At 66.2% G+C, this 15,879-nt stretch overlaps 1 protein-coding gene across 3 annotated transcripts; it reads right to left on the bottom strand.

Annotated features, from left to right (window-relative positions):
* Nucleotides 1-253: 253 nt before the first annotated feature.
* Nucleotides 254-15,431, bottom strand: SBK1 (SH3 domain binding kinase 1). 3 transcript variants are annotated; one of them, XM_066561095.1, is made up of 4 exons: nucleotides 15,300-15,431; nucleotides 2,350-2,552; nucleotides 2,063-2,265; nucleotides 254-1,503 (listed from the first exon to the last, which is right to left on the bottom strand). In XM_066561095.1, the coding sequence occupies exons 1-4, from the start codon at nucleotides 15,359-15,361 to the stop codon at nucleotides 721-723; spliced, it is 1,251 nt and encodes a 416-aa protein (XP_066417192.1). In that variant the 5' UTR covers nucleotides 15,362-15,431; the 3' UTR covers nucleotides 254-720. The 3 variants fall into 3 exon arrangements, with proteins under 3 accessions (XP_066417192.1, XP_066417193.1, XP_066417194.1); XM_066561096.1 differs by lacking the exon at nucleotides 15,300-15,431 and adding an exon at nucleotides 9,617-9,690; XM_066561097.1 differs by lacking the exon at nucleotides 15,300-15,431 and adding an exon at nucleotides 7,646-8,233.
* Nucleotides 15,432-15,879: the final 448 nt, after the last annotated feature.

The following is a 15,879-nucleotide window of genomic DNA, read 5'->3' as shown; positions in this document are numbered from 1 at the left end:
GGGCAGGGCAGGGGCTGCCAGCGGCAGTGGCTGGGACACACAACGACACACAGACAGGGACACTTGCTACATCAATGGCTGCCAGCACCTCCCACGGCAGGGAGGCAGCCGGGGCTGCCGGGGCTCGGGGGCTGCTGGCAACCCCCCGGCTCCCCGTCACCCGCCTCCCCACGCCCTCCCGGCCCCCGGCAGCGCGGCAGGGGCCGCTGGAAGAGGGCAAATCCCCACCCACCCAAACCCCCCAAAGGCCTCCTCCACGGTGCAGGGTCATCGGCCTTCCCGCTCCCGGGCGGGGTGGAGCAGGGCTGGGGCAGAGCCACAGAGCCGCCCGCTGCCCCCGACTCTCCCTCCCCGCCCTGGGAGACCCCTCCCCATGCCCCGGGGAGCCTCGGAGGGGGCAGCGCAGCCGTGCCAGGGCTGTGGGTGCCCCCAGCCTCCCCAGCAGCGAGCGGTGCCCTCGGCTGCGCTCCGGCCACCACTGGCCTCGCCCAGGCGGGGCGGGGGGGATCGGCATCCTTGGCGCTACAGAGCGCAACCAGTTCTGTCCTTTTCCTCTTCCATCGTGTTTCTTTTCCTTTTTTTTTTTTTTTTTTTTTTTTTTTCCTTTGGGAAACCCAGAGCCCGGTCCCGGCTCGTGCCACCAGCACCACCGCGACGTGCTCGCCATGCCTGTCCCCGGGCCGGGGGACGGGCGGGTCGCGCAGCCGCCAGGCGCCGCCGTCACACGCAGATCTCTATTGCTGTGGCCAGGACCATCTGCCCCTTGCCCTTGTCCTGCCGTCCGTCTGTCCTGCTGGCCGTGCCCGCGGCGGCTGCGCCGGGCTCGGGGCGGGCCGCTCCGCTCCCCTCGGTCAGGACGGTCCTCTTGAGCGGGGCGGGGGTGCAGGAGCCGCCGGCCTCGTGGCAGTGGGGCCCGGCCGGGAGCTTGTCCCTGGCGTGCTTGCGGGAGCGGTACGAGGGCCGGCACCGCACCTCGGCCATGAGGTCGCACTTGATGAAGTAGAAAACCTCCTTGACGGGGCAGCGCTTCTCGGGGTCGAGGGCCAGCAGGCGCTGGAACATGCGCAGGGCGCTGTCCGTGAAGCGCCGCCACTGCGAGGGCAGCCCCGCCAGCCGCCCCTTCTGCCACCGCACAAACTCCTCGAAGAAGGCATCGGACGCCACCGCCGCCTCCCAGGGGAAGTTCCCGGTGAGCACGCAGAAGATGAGCACCCCGAAAGCCCACACGTCGATGCTGGTGTCCACGGCGAAGCCCTCGGCCCGGCCGGCCTGGCACACCTCGGGGGCCGTGTAGGGGATGGTGCCGCTGATGCGCTTGACCCGGCAGCCCACCTTGCGTGTCATGCCGAAATCCGCCAGCTTGACGCGGCGGCAGTCGCGGTCGAAGAGCAGCACGTTCTCCGGTTTGATGTCCCGGTGCACCAGGCTCTTGCTGTGCATGTAGTCGAGGGCCAGGCCCAGCTGCTGCACGCAGCGCTTCACCAGCTCCTCGGGGAGCCCCACCTGCGGGGGGGACACGGCATCAGCCACCCCCAGCGAGCCCCGGGGGGACCCACCCGGCCCCTACACCCACGGCTCTGTGGGCTGATGGTCGTGGGTGCTCTGGGGCAGGGGATGGTGGTGGGCCATGGGTCACCCAAGAGATGGGTGGCGGGTCACAGGTTCCCCCATAGGATGGTTTGGGTTGGAAGGGACCTTAAGGATCGTCCAGTTGCACCCTCTGCCCTGGGAAGGAGCACCTTCCATTATCCCAGGCTGCTCCAAGCCCCATCCAACCTGGCCCTGGACACTTCCAGGGATAGGGCAGCCACAGCTTCCCCAGGAGAAGGGTGATGGGTCTCAGGCCATCCTATGGATAGGTGATGGATCTTAGGCCACCCAGAAGATGGGTGATGGGCCCCACATTTATTTGTAGGTGCTTGTGGTCAAGCCCAGCCCAGATGGGGGTGCCCAGTCCCTGCAGCCCCTCCCACATGGGCACAAAGCACAGGGGCAGCTTTGCTCAGCACCCCCTGAGCCCCCACATCCCACAGAGGCTCCATGGGAGGTGCTGGGGTCCCACCTGGGGCGGGATGATGTCGAAGAGGTCCCCGCCGGGGGCGTACTCCTGAGCGAACACGTAGCAGTCCTCGGTCTCGAAGACCACGTCAAAGACCTTGATGATGAAGGGGCTGGAGGAGAGCGTGTTGGTGATGCTGAATTCCCGCAGGAAGTTCTTCAGCTTCGTCTTGCTCTTGTTGACGAACTTCAGGGCCATCTTGGTGCCTGTGGAAGGCAGGGGACAGGAGTGAGCCCTGGGCTGGGACAGACCCAGCACCCCATTCCCAGCCCACGCCCCACTGGCCTCACCTGTGCTTTTGTGGGACACCAGGTCCACCTTGCCGTAGGTGCCCTTGCCGAGCTCGCGGATGAGGTCGTAGTGCTTGGTGATGTCGGTGCCCGAGAGGGTGCGGATGGCCAGGGACTGCATGTCCTCGGTGATCAGGGGCACCCCGCAGCAGCCCAGCTTGCGCGACGGCTCCTGCTCAATCGAGCCCGCGCTCATGGTTGCGCTGCAAGGCACAGGTGGCACTGCTTCCGTGGGGCTGCAGGGCCATGGTGTCCCATCCCACCCCATCCTGTCCTGTCCCGTCCCATCCCATCCCATCCCATCGCATCCCATCCCATCACATCCTAACCCTAACCCATCCCATCCCATCCCATCCCATCCCACCCCATCCTGTCCTGTCCCATCCCATCCCATCCCATCCCATCCCATCCCATCCCATCCCATCCCATCCCATCCCATCCCATCCCATCCCATCCCATCCCTTTCCCTGGGTTCCAGCCATGGCAAAGGGGGATTGGGCTGAGCAGCCCCCACTGTGTGCCACCCCTCTGTCCCAAGGGCCACCAACCCAATGGCTCTGGAGGGGATGCTCCAGCCTCCATGGGGGCTGCAGCCGTGTGGGTGTTTGGGGGCAAAGGGAGGGGTCCAGGCATGGCAGAGACAGGGACAAGGACACACGTGGGTACAAACAGGGACAGGCATGGACACATTTTCTCAGGCCTGGTGTGTTCCCAGCCATGCTGCAGGACAGGAGCTAAGGCCCTTTGGGGGTCCCCTCTCCTGCTGTGTCCCCAGTGGGGACCCCAAGAGCCAGCCCTGTCCGCTCCATACTGAGCCCCTCTGGAGCTGAGCCTCACCCCAGCTGGGGGAGCTCCAGAGTGGAACCAGGGCCCTGCCCTGGCACCAAGGGGACACAATGACACTGCAGCAAATCCCTCCCTCACATCTCTCTGACCATCCACCAGCTCCTGGCCTTCACCAGCCAGGGTGCCAGACTAGTGTGGAGAATCCCAGAATCCCAGACTGCTTTGGGGTTGGAAGGGACCTTAAAGCCAGTCTTGTTCCATGAGCAGGGACACCTGCCCCAATCCCAGGTTGCTCCAAACTCCATCCAGCCTGGCCTTGGGCACTGCCAGGGATCCAGGGGCAGCCCCAGCTGCTCTGGGCACCCTGTGCCAGGGCCTGCCCACCCTGCCAGGGAAGAATCCCTTCCCAATATCCCATCCAGCCCTGCCCTCTGGCAGTGGGAAGCCATTCCTCTTGTCCTCTCATTCCAGGCTCTTGTCCCAAATCCCTCTGCAGCTCTCCTGGAGCCCCTCGAGGCACTGAAATGGGCTTTGAGGTCTTCCCAGAGTCTTCTCTTTTTCAGGCTGAACAATCCAAATTCTCTCAGCTTTTCCTCATAGCGGAGGTGTTCCATCCCAATAATCATCATTGTAACTCCTCTGGACTTGCTCCAACATATCCATGTCTTTCCTGTGCTGGGGATCCACAGCTGGGTGCACATTCCTGGTGGGATCTCACCAAAGCCGAGCAGAGGCCGGCCCAGCCAGCAGCACATGGGCAACAGCACCAACATTCCTCACTCCCAACACACCAGGGATGGTTTTCTCCACACTCTGACCATTCCCACAGCAAGATCCAAGCTCAGAGTCACCCACCACACCACCAGAGCAGTGAAACCACCCCAGCATCTCCTCTGATGTCTTCAGGGCACTCCATCACTGCACAAGCACAAACCCTGGGCAGGCAGGGACATGGGGAGGGCACTCGGGAGCTGCAGGTGGGTGAGGATGGGCAGAGAGAGCCCAGGTGGTGCCCACGGGCTGAGCCCCACGCAGGGGCTGTCACAGCCACCCCAAATGGTGCCAGACACCCCACAAAGCACCTGCAGCACCCCACGGTCGGGCTCACACACAAGGATCCTCCCAGCCCCTTCCCAATAAGGCTGAGTCAGATCTCCAGCTTCTCCTTCCTTCCTTCCTTCCTTCCTTCCTTCCTTCCTTCCTTCCTTCCTTCCTTCCTTCCTTCCTTCCTTCCTTCCTTCCTTCCTTCCTTCCTTCCTTCCTTCCTTCCTTCCTTCCTTCCTTCCTTCCTTCCTTCCTTCCTTCCTTCCTTCCTTCCTTCCTTCCTTCCTTCCTTCCTTCCTTCCTTCCTTCCTTCCTTCCTTCCTTCCTTCCTTCCTTCCTTCCTTCCTTCCTTCCTTCCTTCCTTCCTTCCTTCCTTCCTTCCTTCCTTCCTTCCTTCCTTCCTTCCTTCCTTCCTTCCTTCCTTCCTTCCTTCCCCCCACCATGCTGCCTGTCATCCCAAACCAAAGCTCAGCTTCTTCACTTATTATAGTTATATTTTTTTCCCTGGGAAGTTGGGGAAAAAATAGAAAAGGAACTTCAACATCATGATGTTCCAAAAATGTAACAGTTTGACTCATAAGATCTCCGAAGCAGCTCATCTCCATAGTGTTTCATTGGCCCCCTGGCAGAGGAGCACCATCTCAGCGTCTGGGTGCTGGAGGTGGAGGTGGATCAGCAGCAGCTCGCTGGAGGCAGGACTGAGAACAGCCCCCAGCATCCTGCACGAAGAATTCCGGCTACGCTTGGATTTACGGCTGCGCTCATCAATGTCCCTTAATTAACCGGCATTGAAATGCAATTATTCAAGTCGGGAAGGTTGGGTTTGGGGAAAAACCGTGCTGGTTGGATGGGAGAGAGGAGAGGGAGGGCTGGCAGCTTGTGGAAGTGCTCTCCTAGTCAAGGGCTGTTTGTTTTTCCCCGTGGCTCAGCCTGTTGGGGTTTCCAGGTGTCTCCTTCCCAGGCAGGAACCGAGGAGCACCCACGGGCAGCGGGGATCCCGCGCAGTCCGGAGCCGTGCTGGGGCTGGGCTGGCACAGCTGGCACCGGGATGTGCTGCCAGGGATGGGCACAGGCCGGGATCCCGCGCGGGCAGCTCCGAACAGCGACAGCCCCGCCTGGCCGGGGCTAACGGGAGCACCACGGGGCCAGCACCGACCCAGGAGGAGCCAAACAGCGGCGGCGACCAAAACTCCGACACGCCGAGGCCACGGAAAGCACAAACACAGAAGTTGTCATTAAAAATTGAAAGCTTTTGGAAACATGTTGGGTTTGATGCGAGCAGCGAAGCGGGGCGGCAGCGGGAGGCAGCGAGGGCTCGGTTCCAGCGCCGTGCGCTCCCAGGGACAGCGGGAATAGCGGGGATGGCAGTGCCAGTGTGGCAGGAGGTGCCACCAGCTTGGTCTGGCCGGGTTGAGGTCCCATTTCCCTCTGCAGCCAGGCCAGTCCCACCAAGGAACACGGGTGTGGCCCCACGCCAGATCGGGTCACTCCAGAGCCACAGCGGGGCCTTTCCCGGCACCCCAGCTCCTCTCCCGCCCCAAAACCCTGGAAGGGAGGCAGCCCCACGTCCCAGGGAGGACAAACACACCCTCTCCACTCAGTTCCAGGTGCTCCCGAAGGAGCTTTCCCACGCAGGGAGGAGGGATGAGCATCCCGGCCGAGCCCCCGCGGCCCAAGGTCCCGGAGTGACAAAGAGGCAGCGGAGCTGCTGCCGCGTGGCCCCGGGACCTGCCGCGCACCACAGGCGGTTCCTGCCGTCATCTCCGCATCCTGAGCCATTTCTCCTACTATTCAGACTAAAATTGTTCTGTGTTTAAGCTTCAGAACCGTTTATCTCATTGAGTGAGGAGGATAATCCACCCACCTCTTCCTTGCTCCCTGGCAGGTATTTATAGGCAGCCACTCGTCTCCCGTCGGCAGCTGCCGCTCCTCTTCCCCAAGCTCCCGGCTCCATCCCCAGCACCGTGGAGCACATCCCGGAAGGACATTGTCCCATGGCCACAGCCCAGCGTCCTGCCCGGAGCCGACAGGCACAGCCCCAGCGCTGTTCCCTGCCGGGGATGCTCTGCCCTGCTCTGGATCCCGCTGCACATCCCGCTCCAGCCCTGGGCACATCGGCTCTGCCGATAACTAATTGCAAACTCATTAGGAGCTCGTTGAGAGGAGCAGAGGCCGCCCGGGGGAGTTGCCCCAGGCTCCCGCAGAGAAGGCTGCTGGAGCGGCGGCTGCTTGGAAATTAAGAGGGAAAGGGGAAAAAAATCCCTCTGGCCACATTAGAGACTGATAGAAAAACAACCCAGTTATTGAGGGAGGCTACAGGAAAAGGGTTTGGGCTGAGCCTGATGCACGGTTGAGCACTGGGGGCTGGGACTCGATGAAGGGAAAACCTATGCAGGGCAGGGGCTCTGCAAAACCCGGATTCCTCTTTAAAGAGGGGAGAAATGTGAAATGCAGCAGTGGGATGGGCACAGGCCCACGCTGCTCTGTCCCTGCACTTGGCAGAGATTTGATTTCCTTGTTTCCCATCCCCAAACCCTCAGTTATGAGCACATAACACCAACTCCCATCCAGGCCCAGCAGGCTGGAGGCCAGGGCATCCCTCAGGAGGGACCTCCCTCCCTCCACACCCAACCAGCTTCCAAACCTGCCCTGTTTCCCCCAAACAACGCACTGAGCCAGCAAAGTCACACCCTGGGCCCTGCCAGAGCCACCCCCTCTCCCAGTTCTCCAGATGCCAGCACCACCCTGGTGTCACTGGAACGAGGGACCAGCGGTGCTTTGGCCATGCCCCACACTGAGCTGCTGCCTCCCCACTGCATTTCCAGCCCCTGCCACCTCCATTCCTGCCTGACCCCGTTCCAGGGACATCCTGTCCTCTCCTCCGTGCCCCTGGGACCTGCACAGCAGATTTGAGCTGTGCTTCCCAGGGGCTGTGGCATGCTGCAGCCCAGGGAGGGCTCACAAAGGCACCTTGGCCTAACGGGGACAGCGTGGCTGTGGGGGCAGGACAGGAATCTCACCGGGGCTCAGAGCCACCAGCACCACCATGGCCAGGCAGCCTCCTGCCAGGCCAGCCACCACCTCCCACCTCACCCAGAGCAGCAAAACAGGCACAGGGAAAGGATTCCTGCACCCATGTGCCACCCCAGGGCCATGCAAAGCCTCTCAGGACAAGGCGAGTGTGTCCGGGAGGTCACACATGGCACAGGGACATTGGCTGCTGGCAGTGGTTTGGGGACAGCCCCTCTGGCAGCATCCTGCAGCCCAGGAGGAGCAGAGGCCATGGGTGGGGCAGGTCTCCATATGCAGCTGGCTCCAGAGCAGCTGGAAAGGCTGGAGCACCACGGACACACCAGAACCAGCACCAAAGCTCCAGCGAGGCACCCGCAGTGACTGGCACTGCCCAGTGCCCCCCGTGCAGGGCTGAACTGGCACTGAGCTCCAGGGTATCCAGCAATTCTCATACCAGCTCCTTGCCCAGAGCACAGCAGCCTGCCTGGCAGCAGGATTCTCTTCGGCAAAGCCAATAAAGCCCAGCCAGGCACGGGCAGGAGCTGCTCTCCCAGTGCAGATGTTCCAGATGCAGGGCACGGTCAGGCCCTGTCACACCCGTCCGTGGTGTCCCCCGCTGCAGGAACCATCTCCCGTCCTGGCCAGCAGCCTGTGACGAGCTTCCTCAGCCTTTGGTCCCAGGATTCAGGTTTCTCACACCGATTCGGGAAGAGCAAACAAGCAGTGCCGGGACTCTCTCCTCCGCCGCTCCTCCTTCCTGCCACCGTCCCCTGCGCCCTCTGCTCTGCTCTCCCGGCGCTGCCCGCAGGATTTTCCCTGCCCTCCTGCACACGGGGCTGTCTCTGTCCATCGGCCCCGATGACAGGACCTTGGCTGCCTTTCAGTGCTTCTGGCCTCCCGGGCTTTTGCTGCCGAGCACGATGGCTTCCTTAGGACCTCAGCTCCTCCAGCCTGCAGCTCCTCCCGCCTTCGCCGCCAGCACCGGGGACTTATGATTACTTCATTGTTTGATTGGTTTCATCAGCCTGTCATCATCTCCCTCCCAAAAACTCTTCCGCCAGCGCCGACAGCACCGCACGGTTGGGATCTGCAAAGACAAACGCCCCGAGCGAGCGGCACCTGCCCGACCCCGCGGCAGGGCCAGCCGGCCCCGCTCGCTCCTGGCGACAACAGGGACACGTCCCTCTGCCACAAACCCAGCCCTGACTCCGCTGCAAGGCTTTGTGTGCCCCCAGCTCAGCCTGCCGCCGGCTGGGCGCTCCCGTGGGGGAGATGTTCCCACCTCCGCCGTGCTCTGCTCCCGCAGCAGGGCACGGCGACACACACGGTGACATACACGGTGACACCGGGCGGGTCGGGGGCTCGGCACACGGACAGCCAGCCCCGAGGGTCCCGAACAGAGCGGTGCCGAGGCCGGGCCGCCCTGTCCCCGGTCCCCGAGCTGTGCTGGGGCTCCCGCTTGGCGCCGCCCGCCCGCGGCCACGGCGGCAGCGAGGCCGGACCGGGAGGAAAGTGGGTCACGCTCCCCCTTCCCCGCTGCGGCCCGGGAGCGCCGGGCTCGGATGGAGACCGGCCCCGAGGCCCGGGGACAGCGGGGGACAGCGGAGGAGGTGAAAGGGGAGCTGGGGCAGGCGGTGAGGGGACACAAGGAGACAGCGGGGGACGTGGTGAAGGGATGCGAGGGGAGACAAGGAGAGATGACGAGAGGAGATGACACGGGGAGATGATGAGGGGACAAGAGAGGACACAATGAGGAGAGACAATGAGGGGAAACGAGGGGAGATGATGGACGGGGCATGAGGGGAGATGGCAAGAGGACATGAGGGGAGGTGAGGGGAGGTAATAGGGAAAACAGGAAGCTGGTGAGGGAAGACAAGGGGAGGTGAGGGAACATGAGGGGAAACAAGGGGAGATGAGATGGGGAGGTGGTGAGGGGACGCAATGAGGGGACATGAGGGGACATGGCCTGAGCTGCCCCCGAGGCCGCCTCTCCCTGCTCTCCCCTGCCCCTGTTCCCAGCTCAGTGCACCCTTCCAGACACCCCCAAACCCGCCGGCAGCCCCCGGGGACCAGCCCCGCGGCCCCGGCACCGCTCGGTGTCACTCACGCCCCTCCGTCCCCGGCCCTCCCCCTCGCCCGGGGCGCAGGTGCCACCGGCCGCAGGAGGGACCCGGGCCGGGGGGGGGCGACCGATCCCGGGGGCAGCGCCCGCACCGCGCGGTGCCCACCCCGCTCCATTCATCCCGGAGCGCCGCTTGTACCGGGATGGGGGTTTTGTCCCCTCCCCGCGCCGTGCGGGCAAACAAAGGGCGGCCTCGGCACCGGGCGGGCAGCGCCCCCCGCACCCCCATCCCCGCACCCCCATCCCCATATCCTCATCCCCGCAGCCCCGTGCCCGCGCCCCATCCCCGCACCGCCGCCTTACCGGAGGGGCGAGCCGCCGCCGCGCCCCGTCCCCGGCGGGAGAGGAGCCGCCGCCGCCGCCGCCGCCGCCGCCGCGCTCCGCCCGCCCCGCCGGGCTCCTCATGCCGCGGCCCCGCCGCCGCCGGAGGAGCGGAGCGGAGCCGAGGGAGCGGAGGGAGCGGAGGGAGCGGAGCGCGGCGCCCCCCGCAAGCCCCGGCAGCGCCCGCCCCGCGCCGCGCTCCGCCCGCACCGGCACCGGCGCCGCCCCGGGGAGGGAGCGCGGAGCGGGAGGAGCGGGAGGCGCGGGGGGGCTCCGGCGCCGGCCCCGCGGGGATGGGGGGATGCGGAATGAGCGATGCGCGATGCGGGGCGCTGCTCGTCCCCGCCCCCCGATGTAACCGGGGGGAGTCGGTGCGGGAGCAGCCCAGGAAGGGGGGTCGGGGCTGAGCCGCCCCCTCCCCGCGGGCGCGGAGCTCCGGTACCGCGGGCTCGGCTCGGAGCAGAGCTCGGCAATGGGGACAATGGGGATGGGAGCGGCGCTCCGCAGGGGCGGCTTCGCACCCGACCCCACCCGAGGCTGATTGATCCGGGGGTCCCCAGCGCTGTGCAGCCGGAGTGCCCGGCACAGCATCGTGTCCTGCTGCCCGCTGCTTCCCCTCGAGCCCTCCCAGACTCTGTTCCGTCTCCTTTGGCACAGGTGATGCCCCCGTGGGTGGGTGATGCCCACCCTGGGTCAGGGAATGGTTTGGGTTAGAAGGGACCTTCAGGATCATCTCATTCCAACCCCTGCCGTGGGACCTTCCAGGCTGCTCCAAGCCCCATCCAACACGGCCTTGGACAGCTCCAGGGATGGGGTGGCCACAGCTTCTCTGGGCACTCTGAGCCACCATGGCACAGGTGATGCCCACCATGGCACAGACAGCCCCCCAAAATGCTGCTCCTCAGTGTGTGCAGGGCACGTGGCTTCCCCTGTAGCTCATGAATGGTGAGAACGTTCAGGCCAAGCAGGGAATGCCAGATGAGGCAAACACATCACGGGGGCTTCCCTTCAGGTGCCTTAAATTTGGCAACACTTTCAGCAAGCGATGCCAGAGCTGGGCACCAGGAGCTCCAGGCACCTCCAGCCCGGGGGACAGTGACAGCTCTCCGGGAGGAAGACGAGGGCTTGGCACTGCTCTCCCTCTTGGAGCATCCTTGGACACACCGCGTCTTCCCGGCTTTCCTTCTGTGCCCACCAAGGCCAAGCAGGGAGGTTTAACACTGGCCAGGGTTTGCTTTGGCACTTCCTTGTCTCTCAGCTGGGTGCCAGGTCCCTTGGTCCCGCGATGCCACTTTGAAGGGACCCACAGGGCTGCCCCCCCCTCCGAGGGGGACAACGGGCTGTTCCCACACCCGAACCGTGCCCGGCCCGCTGGACCGAGCCGTGCCAGTGCCCCCGAGCCCCCGGAGAGCGGGGAGGGCCGGGAGCCACCGGCTCTGACTCACGGATGGCTCCGCTCCGCTCGCGCTGAGCATGCAGAGCAATTAAAGCTTTTCATGAATGACTTTAAGGCAAGAGGCTGAATCACACTCCGACACTCCGCTTTAATGTGTGCCGGCTGTGCCACTGTCACCCTCTGGCAGCTGGCACGGGGCACGGGGCCCGGCCAGCCCCGGGCAGGGCCCGGCCCCTCCATCCTGCTCCGCTCGGGTCCTGCCACGGCTCCTGCGGCTGGGACGCTCCAAGGGGGCTGATTCCCGGCGGGATGGAGGCATCGGGACGGCGCTGCGAGGAGAAATGCCGGAGAGCGGTGCCCGGCCAGCCGGGCTGGGCTGGGGCTGGCGCTGTTGGAGCGGCCGCTGCGGGGCTGGCACGGGGCAGGAGCAGTGGAGGAGCGCGAAAGAGGAAAACGGGCGAGATGGGCAGAGCTGGGCAGCGCACACAGGGAAAGGCACAGCCACCTCCATGGGGTGTCCCCTGCCTGTCCTTGCGGTGCCGTCCTGGCTCCCGCAGCCTCCCGCTCGCGGCTCCTCCGAGCTCTCTGTCAGCTCTCTCCCTATTTATAGCTCGGGGCTGTTTCTAGGTCAGGCGGGAGCTGCCGGTGCCCGGGGAGCCGGCCCAGGGACCACGGGGGGCTGCAGGGACTCTGTCACACGCCCCACACGCGGGTCAGCTCCCAGTGTCACCACCCTGGTGCTGTGCCCCGGGCACAACAGGGGCTGAGCTGGCACCGGGACCAGCTGGGCCTGGCAGGGCTCGTGGCATTCCGTGGGGCTTGCCAGGGCTTGGCAGGGCTTCGTGGGGCTCTGTGGGACCCCACGGCCTTCAGCAGGTCCTCGTGGGACTTTGTAGGGCTTAGGGGAGCTCCTTGGGACTCCATGGGGCTCTGTGGAGCTCTGTGGGCTCAATGGGGCTCAGCGGGGCTCTGTGGGGCCCAGCAGGGCTCCATGTGACTCCGGGGGGTTCCATGGGGCTCCGTGGGGGGCCTCAGGTCCCTCTGGGGTGTCCCTGTCCCTCGGTGGCCCGTGGGTGACACGCACACCGAGCCATAGTAACACCAGTTGTGCCAGCGAGCACCCGCACTGAGCTCGTGGTCTTCAAAGCACTCCCGGAATATTAATAACTAATTAAGATTAACGAGATGAAAGGAGCCAGATCAAACATGTTTATCACCTCGTGCAATCCCAAACCGTGCAAAGAGCCCCCGCCTCCCCGAGGGACCACGAGTGCTCCTGGGATTTGTGTTGGGAAAGGGAATCTCCGGCTGGTGCACATCGTGGGATGCGCTTGGACAGGGTGGGCAGCGGGAAATGACCTGGAAAGCCCAAAATATTCCCAGCGTGCCGAATCCCCTCGGAATTCAGCGAGAAGGTCGCTTGTCCCTTCTCCATCGTTCGGCCAGAGCGGGAGCCGAGGGGCTGAGCCCCACACGGCCCCGGTGCCACGGCCACCCGCGCCTGTCGCGCTCCGGTGCCAGGAGCCAAAGCTGCCGGGGATGCTGCAGGGATGCTGGGAAGGAGCAGCGGGGGGAAGGAGGGAGGGAAGGAGGGAGGAAGGCGGGAGCGGAGCACGCCGGGAGCCGCAGCCCGGGCGGGGGGACCCGCTCAGCCCAGGGGCTCCGGCCTTTCCCCCCCCGCCCCAGCCCGGGTCCCCTCGGTGTCCCCTCGGTCCCTGGGGACAGAGCCCACCCTCGGGCATTCCCAGGAAAGGGGCGGTGGGGCTGATTCCCGCAGCCGGGGCGGGGGCTCGGAGCCCCCAGCTCGGTGTCCCCGGGCGGGGACAGCCGGGGGGCCTCCCGGGGCTGCTCTCGAGGGCAGGGAGGGGCTGTGGGACAGCTCTGGCGGCGATGGGCACACGCCGAGCCCCTGCCAAGGCTCCGACCCTCGGGGGGCTGCCCGGAGCCCGTGCCGTGCTCCCGGGGCTGCGGGGACCGAGCGGGGCGGGCACCGCGCACCGGGGATGGATCCCGGACCGGGAACAGCGCCCCGGGGATGGATCCCGGACCGGGCACCGCGCACCGGGGATGGATCCCGGTCCGGGCACCGCGCACCGGGGATGGATCCCGGACCGGGCACCGCGCCCCAGGGATGGATCCCGGACCGGGAACAGCGCACCGGGGATGGATCCCGGACCGGGCACAGCGCCCCAGGGATGGATCCCGAACAGCGCACCGGGGATGGATCCCGGGCCGGGCAGCACCGGGCGCAGGCGGGACCTTGGGAATAGCGCTGAGCCCGGGACACGGTGACGGCTGCTCAGCCACCGGGACGGACGGGACCGGAGGGACTCTTTGGGATGGGCTGCCCGGGGAAAGAAGCACAACGCGTTTCTTCGAGGGGAAGGAGGGGCTGAGCTGGGAGCACGGAGAGAGCCACGGGGCCCGCCCTGGCACCCCGGTACCCCCACAGCAGCCGGCACCGCCCGCCCGCCGCCTCCGCTCGCTGCCCGTTCTCCTGGCACCATCTAGAGGCTGCGGGAACGGGCACGGGGGGACGGACCCATAGACACCGGGGGACGGACACACAGACACAGGGGGATGGACACACGGGGGGACGGCGACAGGGAACAGACACGGGGTGACATAGGTGAAAAGACATGAGCACAGACACGGGGGGACAAACATGACGGGGCAAACTCGTGGGGACAGACATGGGGCACAGACCCACTGGCACAGCACCCACGCGTGGGGCCCACGCACTGCCCCTGGCACGGGGGACAGGGTCAGGGCCAGTGGTGGTGGTGACAGAGGGTGGTGGTGACAGGGTCAGGGGCAGTGACAGGGCAGGGAGCACCTCTGGCAGCACCTCCTGTCACCCCGGGGAGCCCCCACAGTGGGGCTGTGCTGGAGGGGACAGGTGATGGCAGCTGTGACCCCACGGGATGGAGACAGACTCAGGGACAAGCTGGTGACAACCGGGGGTGTTCAGGGACCAGACACACCCCCACCCCCCAGTGCAGCCCACCTTGAAGCAGAGCAGGACAGGGAGAAGCCTCTGGGCACAAGCCATGGGTGTCCGTCCCTCGCCGTCCCCGAGCAGGGAGGGGCGGTCCCTGCAGCCACCCCGGGGACCCTGGGCCACCACCGGCACCCCGGCTGGCTGAGGGTGCCAGGCCCATGCCACTTGTGGTGTGACACAGGCTGGGTGCCCCGGTCAGCTCCGAGCCCGGGCTGGGCTGTGGGACAGGAGCCCTGGGAGATCTGTGCCCCCACAGCCAGGCCCTCCCGGCCCCTGGTACCCCTGTTCCCCACCTGGGCACCGACTCATGGGAACTGAGCTCCAAAACCTCATGGTTTACACCAAAACAAACCCTACAGCTCCCTGCCACCCGTGAGGAAGGCCAGACTGCCTGGATGGATCCAGCTGGTGGCCCTGAAGCCCCCCAGAGCTCGCTGGGGACAGGCAGTGCCTGGCTGGAGCAGAGAGGGGCTCTGCTCGGGGCTGGCAGCGCGGCACAGGAGCTGGCAGTGGCTCAGTGCCACCGAGGAGCAGTTGGGCACAGCGTGTGCCAGCACTCGCACCTCGCATCCTGCCTGCCCGCCCGGCTCGTTCCGGCTCCGCACATTCTCCTTGGCTGTGGCTCAGCAGCGCCCATGGCAGAGGAGATTTCGGGAAAGGGGGAGGCGAGCGCCAGGGCGGCTGCCCAGAGGGACGGGCCTCGGGGAGCCTGTGGCTCTCCTTGAGGAGCAGAGACTGCCCAGGGCCCCTGCTCCGGTGAGCAGTGATGGCTGGGACGGCTCCAGGATGGATTGGGGATGGTTCTGGGATGGCTGGGACGGCTCCAGGATGGATTGGGGATGGTTCTGGGATGGCTGGGACGGCTCCAGGATGGATTGGGGATGGTTCTGGGATGGCTGGGACGGCTTCAGGATGGATTGGGGATGGTTCTGGGATGGCTGGGACGGCTTCAGGATGGATTGGGGATGGTTCTGGGATGGCTCTGGGAGGCCCTGGGTGCACTGCCCACAGCCCCACTGCTCCCATGGGCACGGCACGGCACGGCACAGCACGGCACGGGATGCCCAGCGGTTCCCTGCTGCCAGGGAAGCACATCCCGTGCACACAGCACCAGCCTCGGGCTCCTCTTTCGGGAGAGGATGCTCTCGCTCCCGAGGAAACTTTGGCGCTGCCCCCGGGCCGGGCCGGCTCGGTGCCCGCTCCGTGCCGTGCCCTCCCTGCGTTCACAGCAGCGCCGTGTCCCCGCCGGGGCTGTCCCGGGCACTCACCTGTGCAGGTGCAGGGGCTGCAGCTCCTCTTTCTGGAAGCAGACGAAGCAGAAGGAATCCATCGCTCGGCTCCGGTGGCCGCGGCGCCCGGCCGAGGGTGACCGCAGTGCCGGAGGGCTGCTGGCATCTTCCTCCCGGTGCCGGCGGTGGCCGGAGGCTCAGGCCGGCCCTGCCGGGGCCATGGTGCCGGGGAGCCCTCACACGGCCGGGCTGAGCGCCGGGACCCGCCGCTCCCCGGGCACGGAGGCGGCTCCGGGCCCTGCCCCGTCCCGCGTCGCCCTCCGGCCGGGGCCGGTGATGCCCAGCGCCACCGCGGCCCCCATGGCCCTGCCCGGCCCTCAGGGGGTGCCAGCAGGGACCTGCGGTGCCATCAGCGGCACCGGGGCTCGGGCAGGGCGGGCCGAGGCACCGGCCGAGCCCTGCGGGGCTCAGGGGCTGTCCCGGGGCACAGGGCAGCGGGGACGGGAAGGGTCCCTGCAGCAGGTGGGGTCCGGCGGGCTCTGACAGGATCCAGCCCGGTGTGGAAGGGTCTGGAAGGACACGGGGCCCGGCAGCCGGACGCACGGACGGAGGGGGAAAG

Source organism: Molothrus aeneus, chromosome 16, assembly GCF_037042795.1.
Source record: "Molothrus aeneus isolate 106 chromosome 16, BPBGC_Maene_1.0, whole genome shotgun sequence".
In the NCBI taxonomy this organism is placed as follows: Eukaryota; Metazoa; Chordata; class Aves; order Passeriformes; family Icteridae; genus Molothrus; species Molothrus aeneus.
The sequence above is the reverse complement of the archived record's forward strand: the minus strand, read 5'-3'. Positions and strand labels throughout refer to the sequence as shown.

Excerpts from the sequence above, each read along its gene's own strand:
- SBK1 (XM_066561095.1), bottom strand. The coding sequence starts at position 15,361 with ATGGATTCCTTCTGCTTCGTCTGCTTCCAGAAAGAGGAGCTGCAGCCC. Across the intron at positions 2,553-15,299 it reads CAGCCCCTGCACCTGCACAG|CGCAACCATGAGCGCGGGCT; the intron begins GTGAGTGCCCGG and ends TGTGCCTTGCAG. Across the intron at positions 1,504-2,062 it reads TCGACATCATCCCGCCCCAG|GTGGGGCTCCCCGAGGAGCT; the intron begins GTGGGACCCCAG and ends TCCCCCCCGCAG.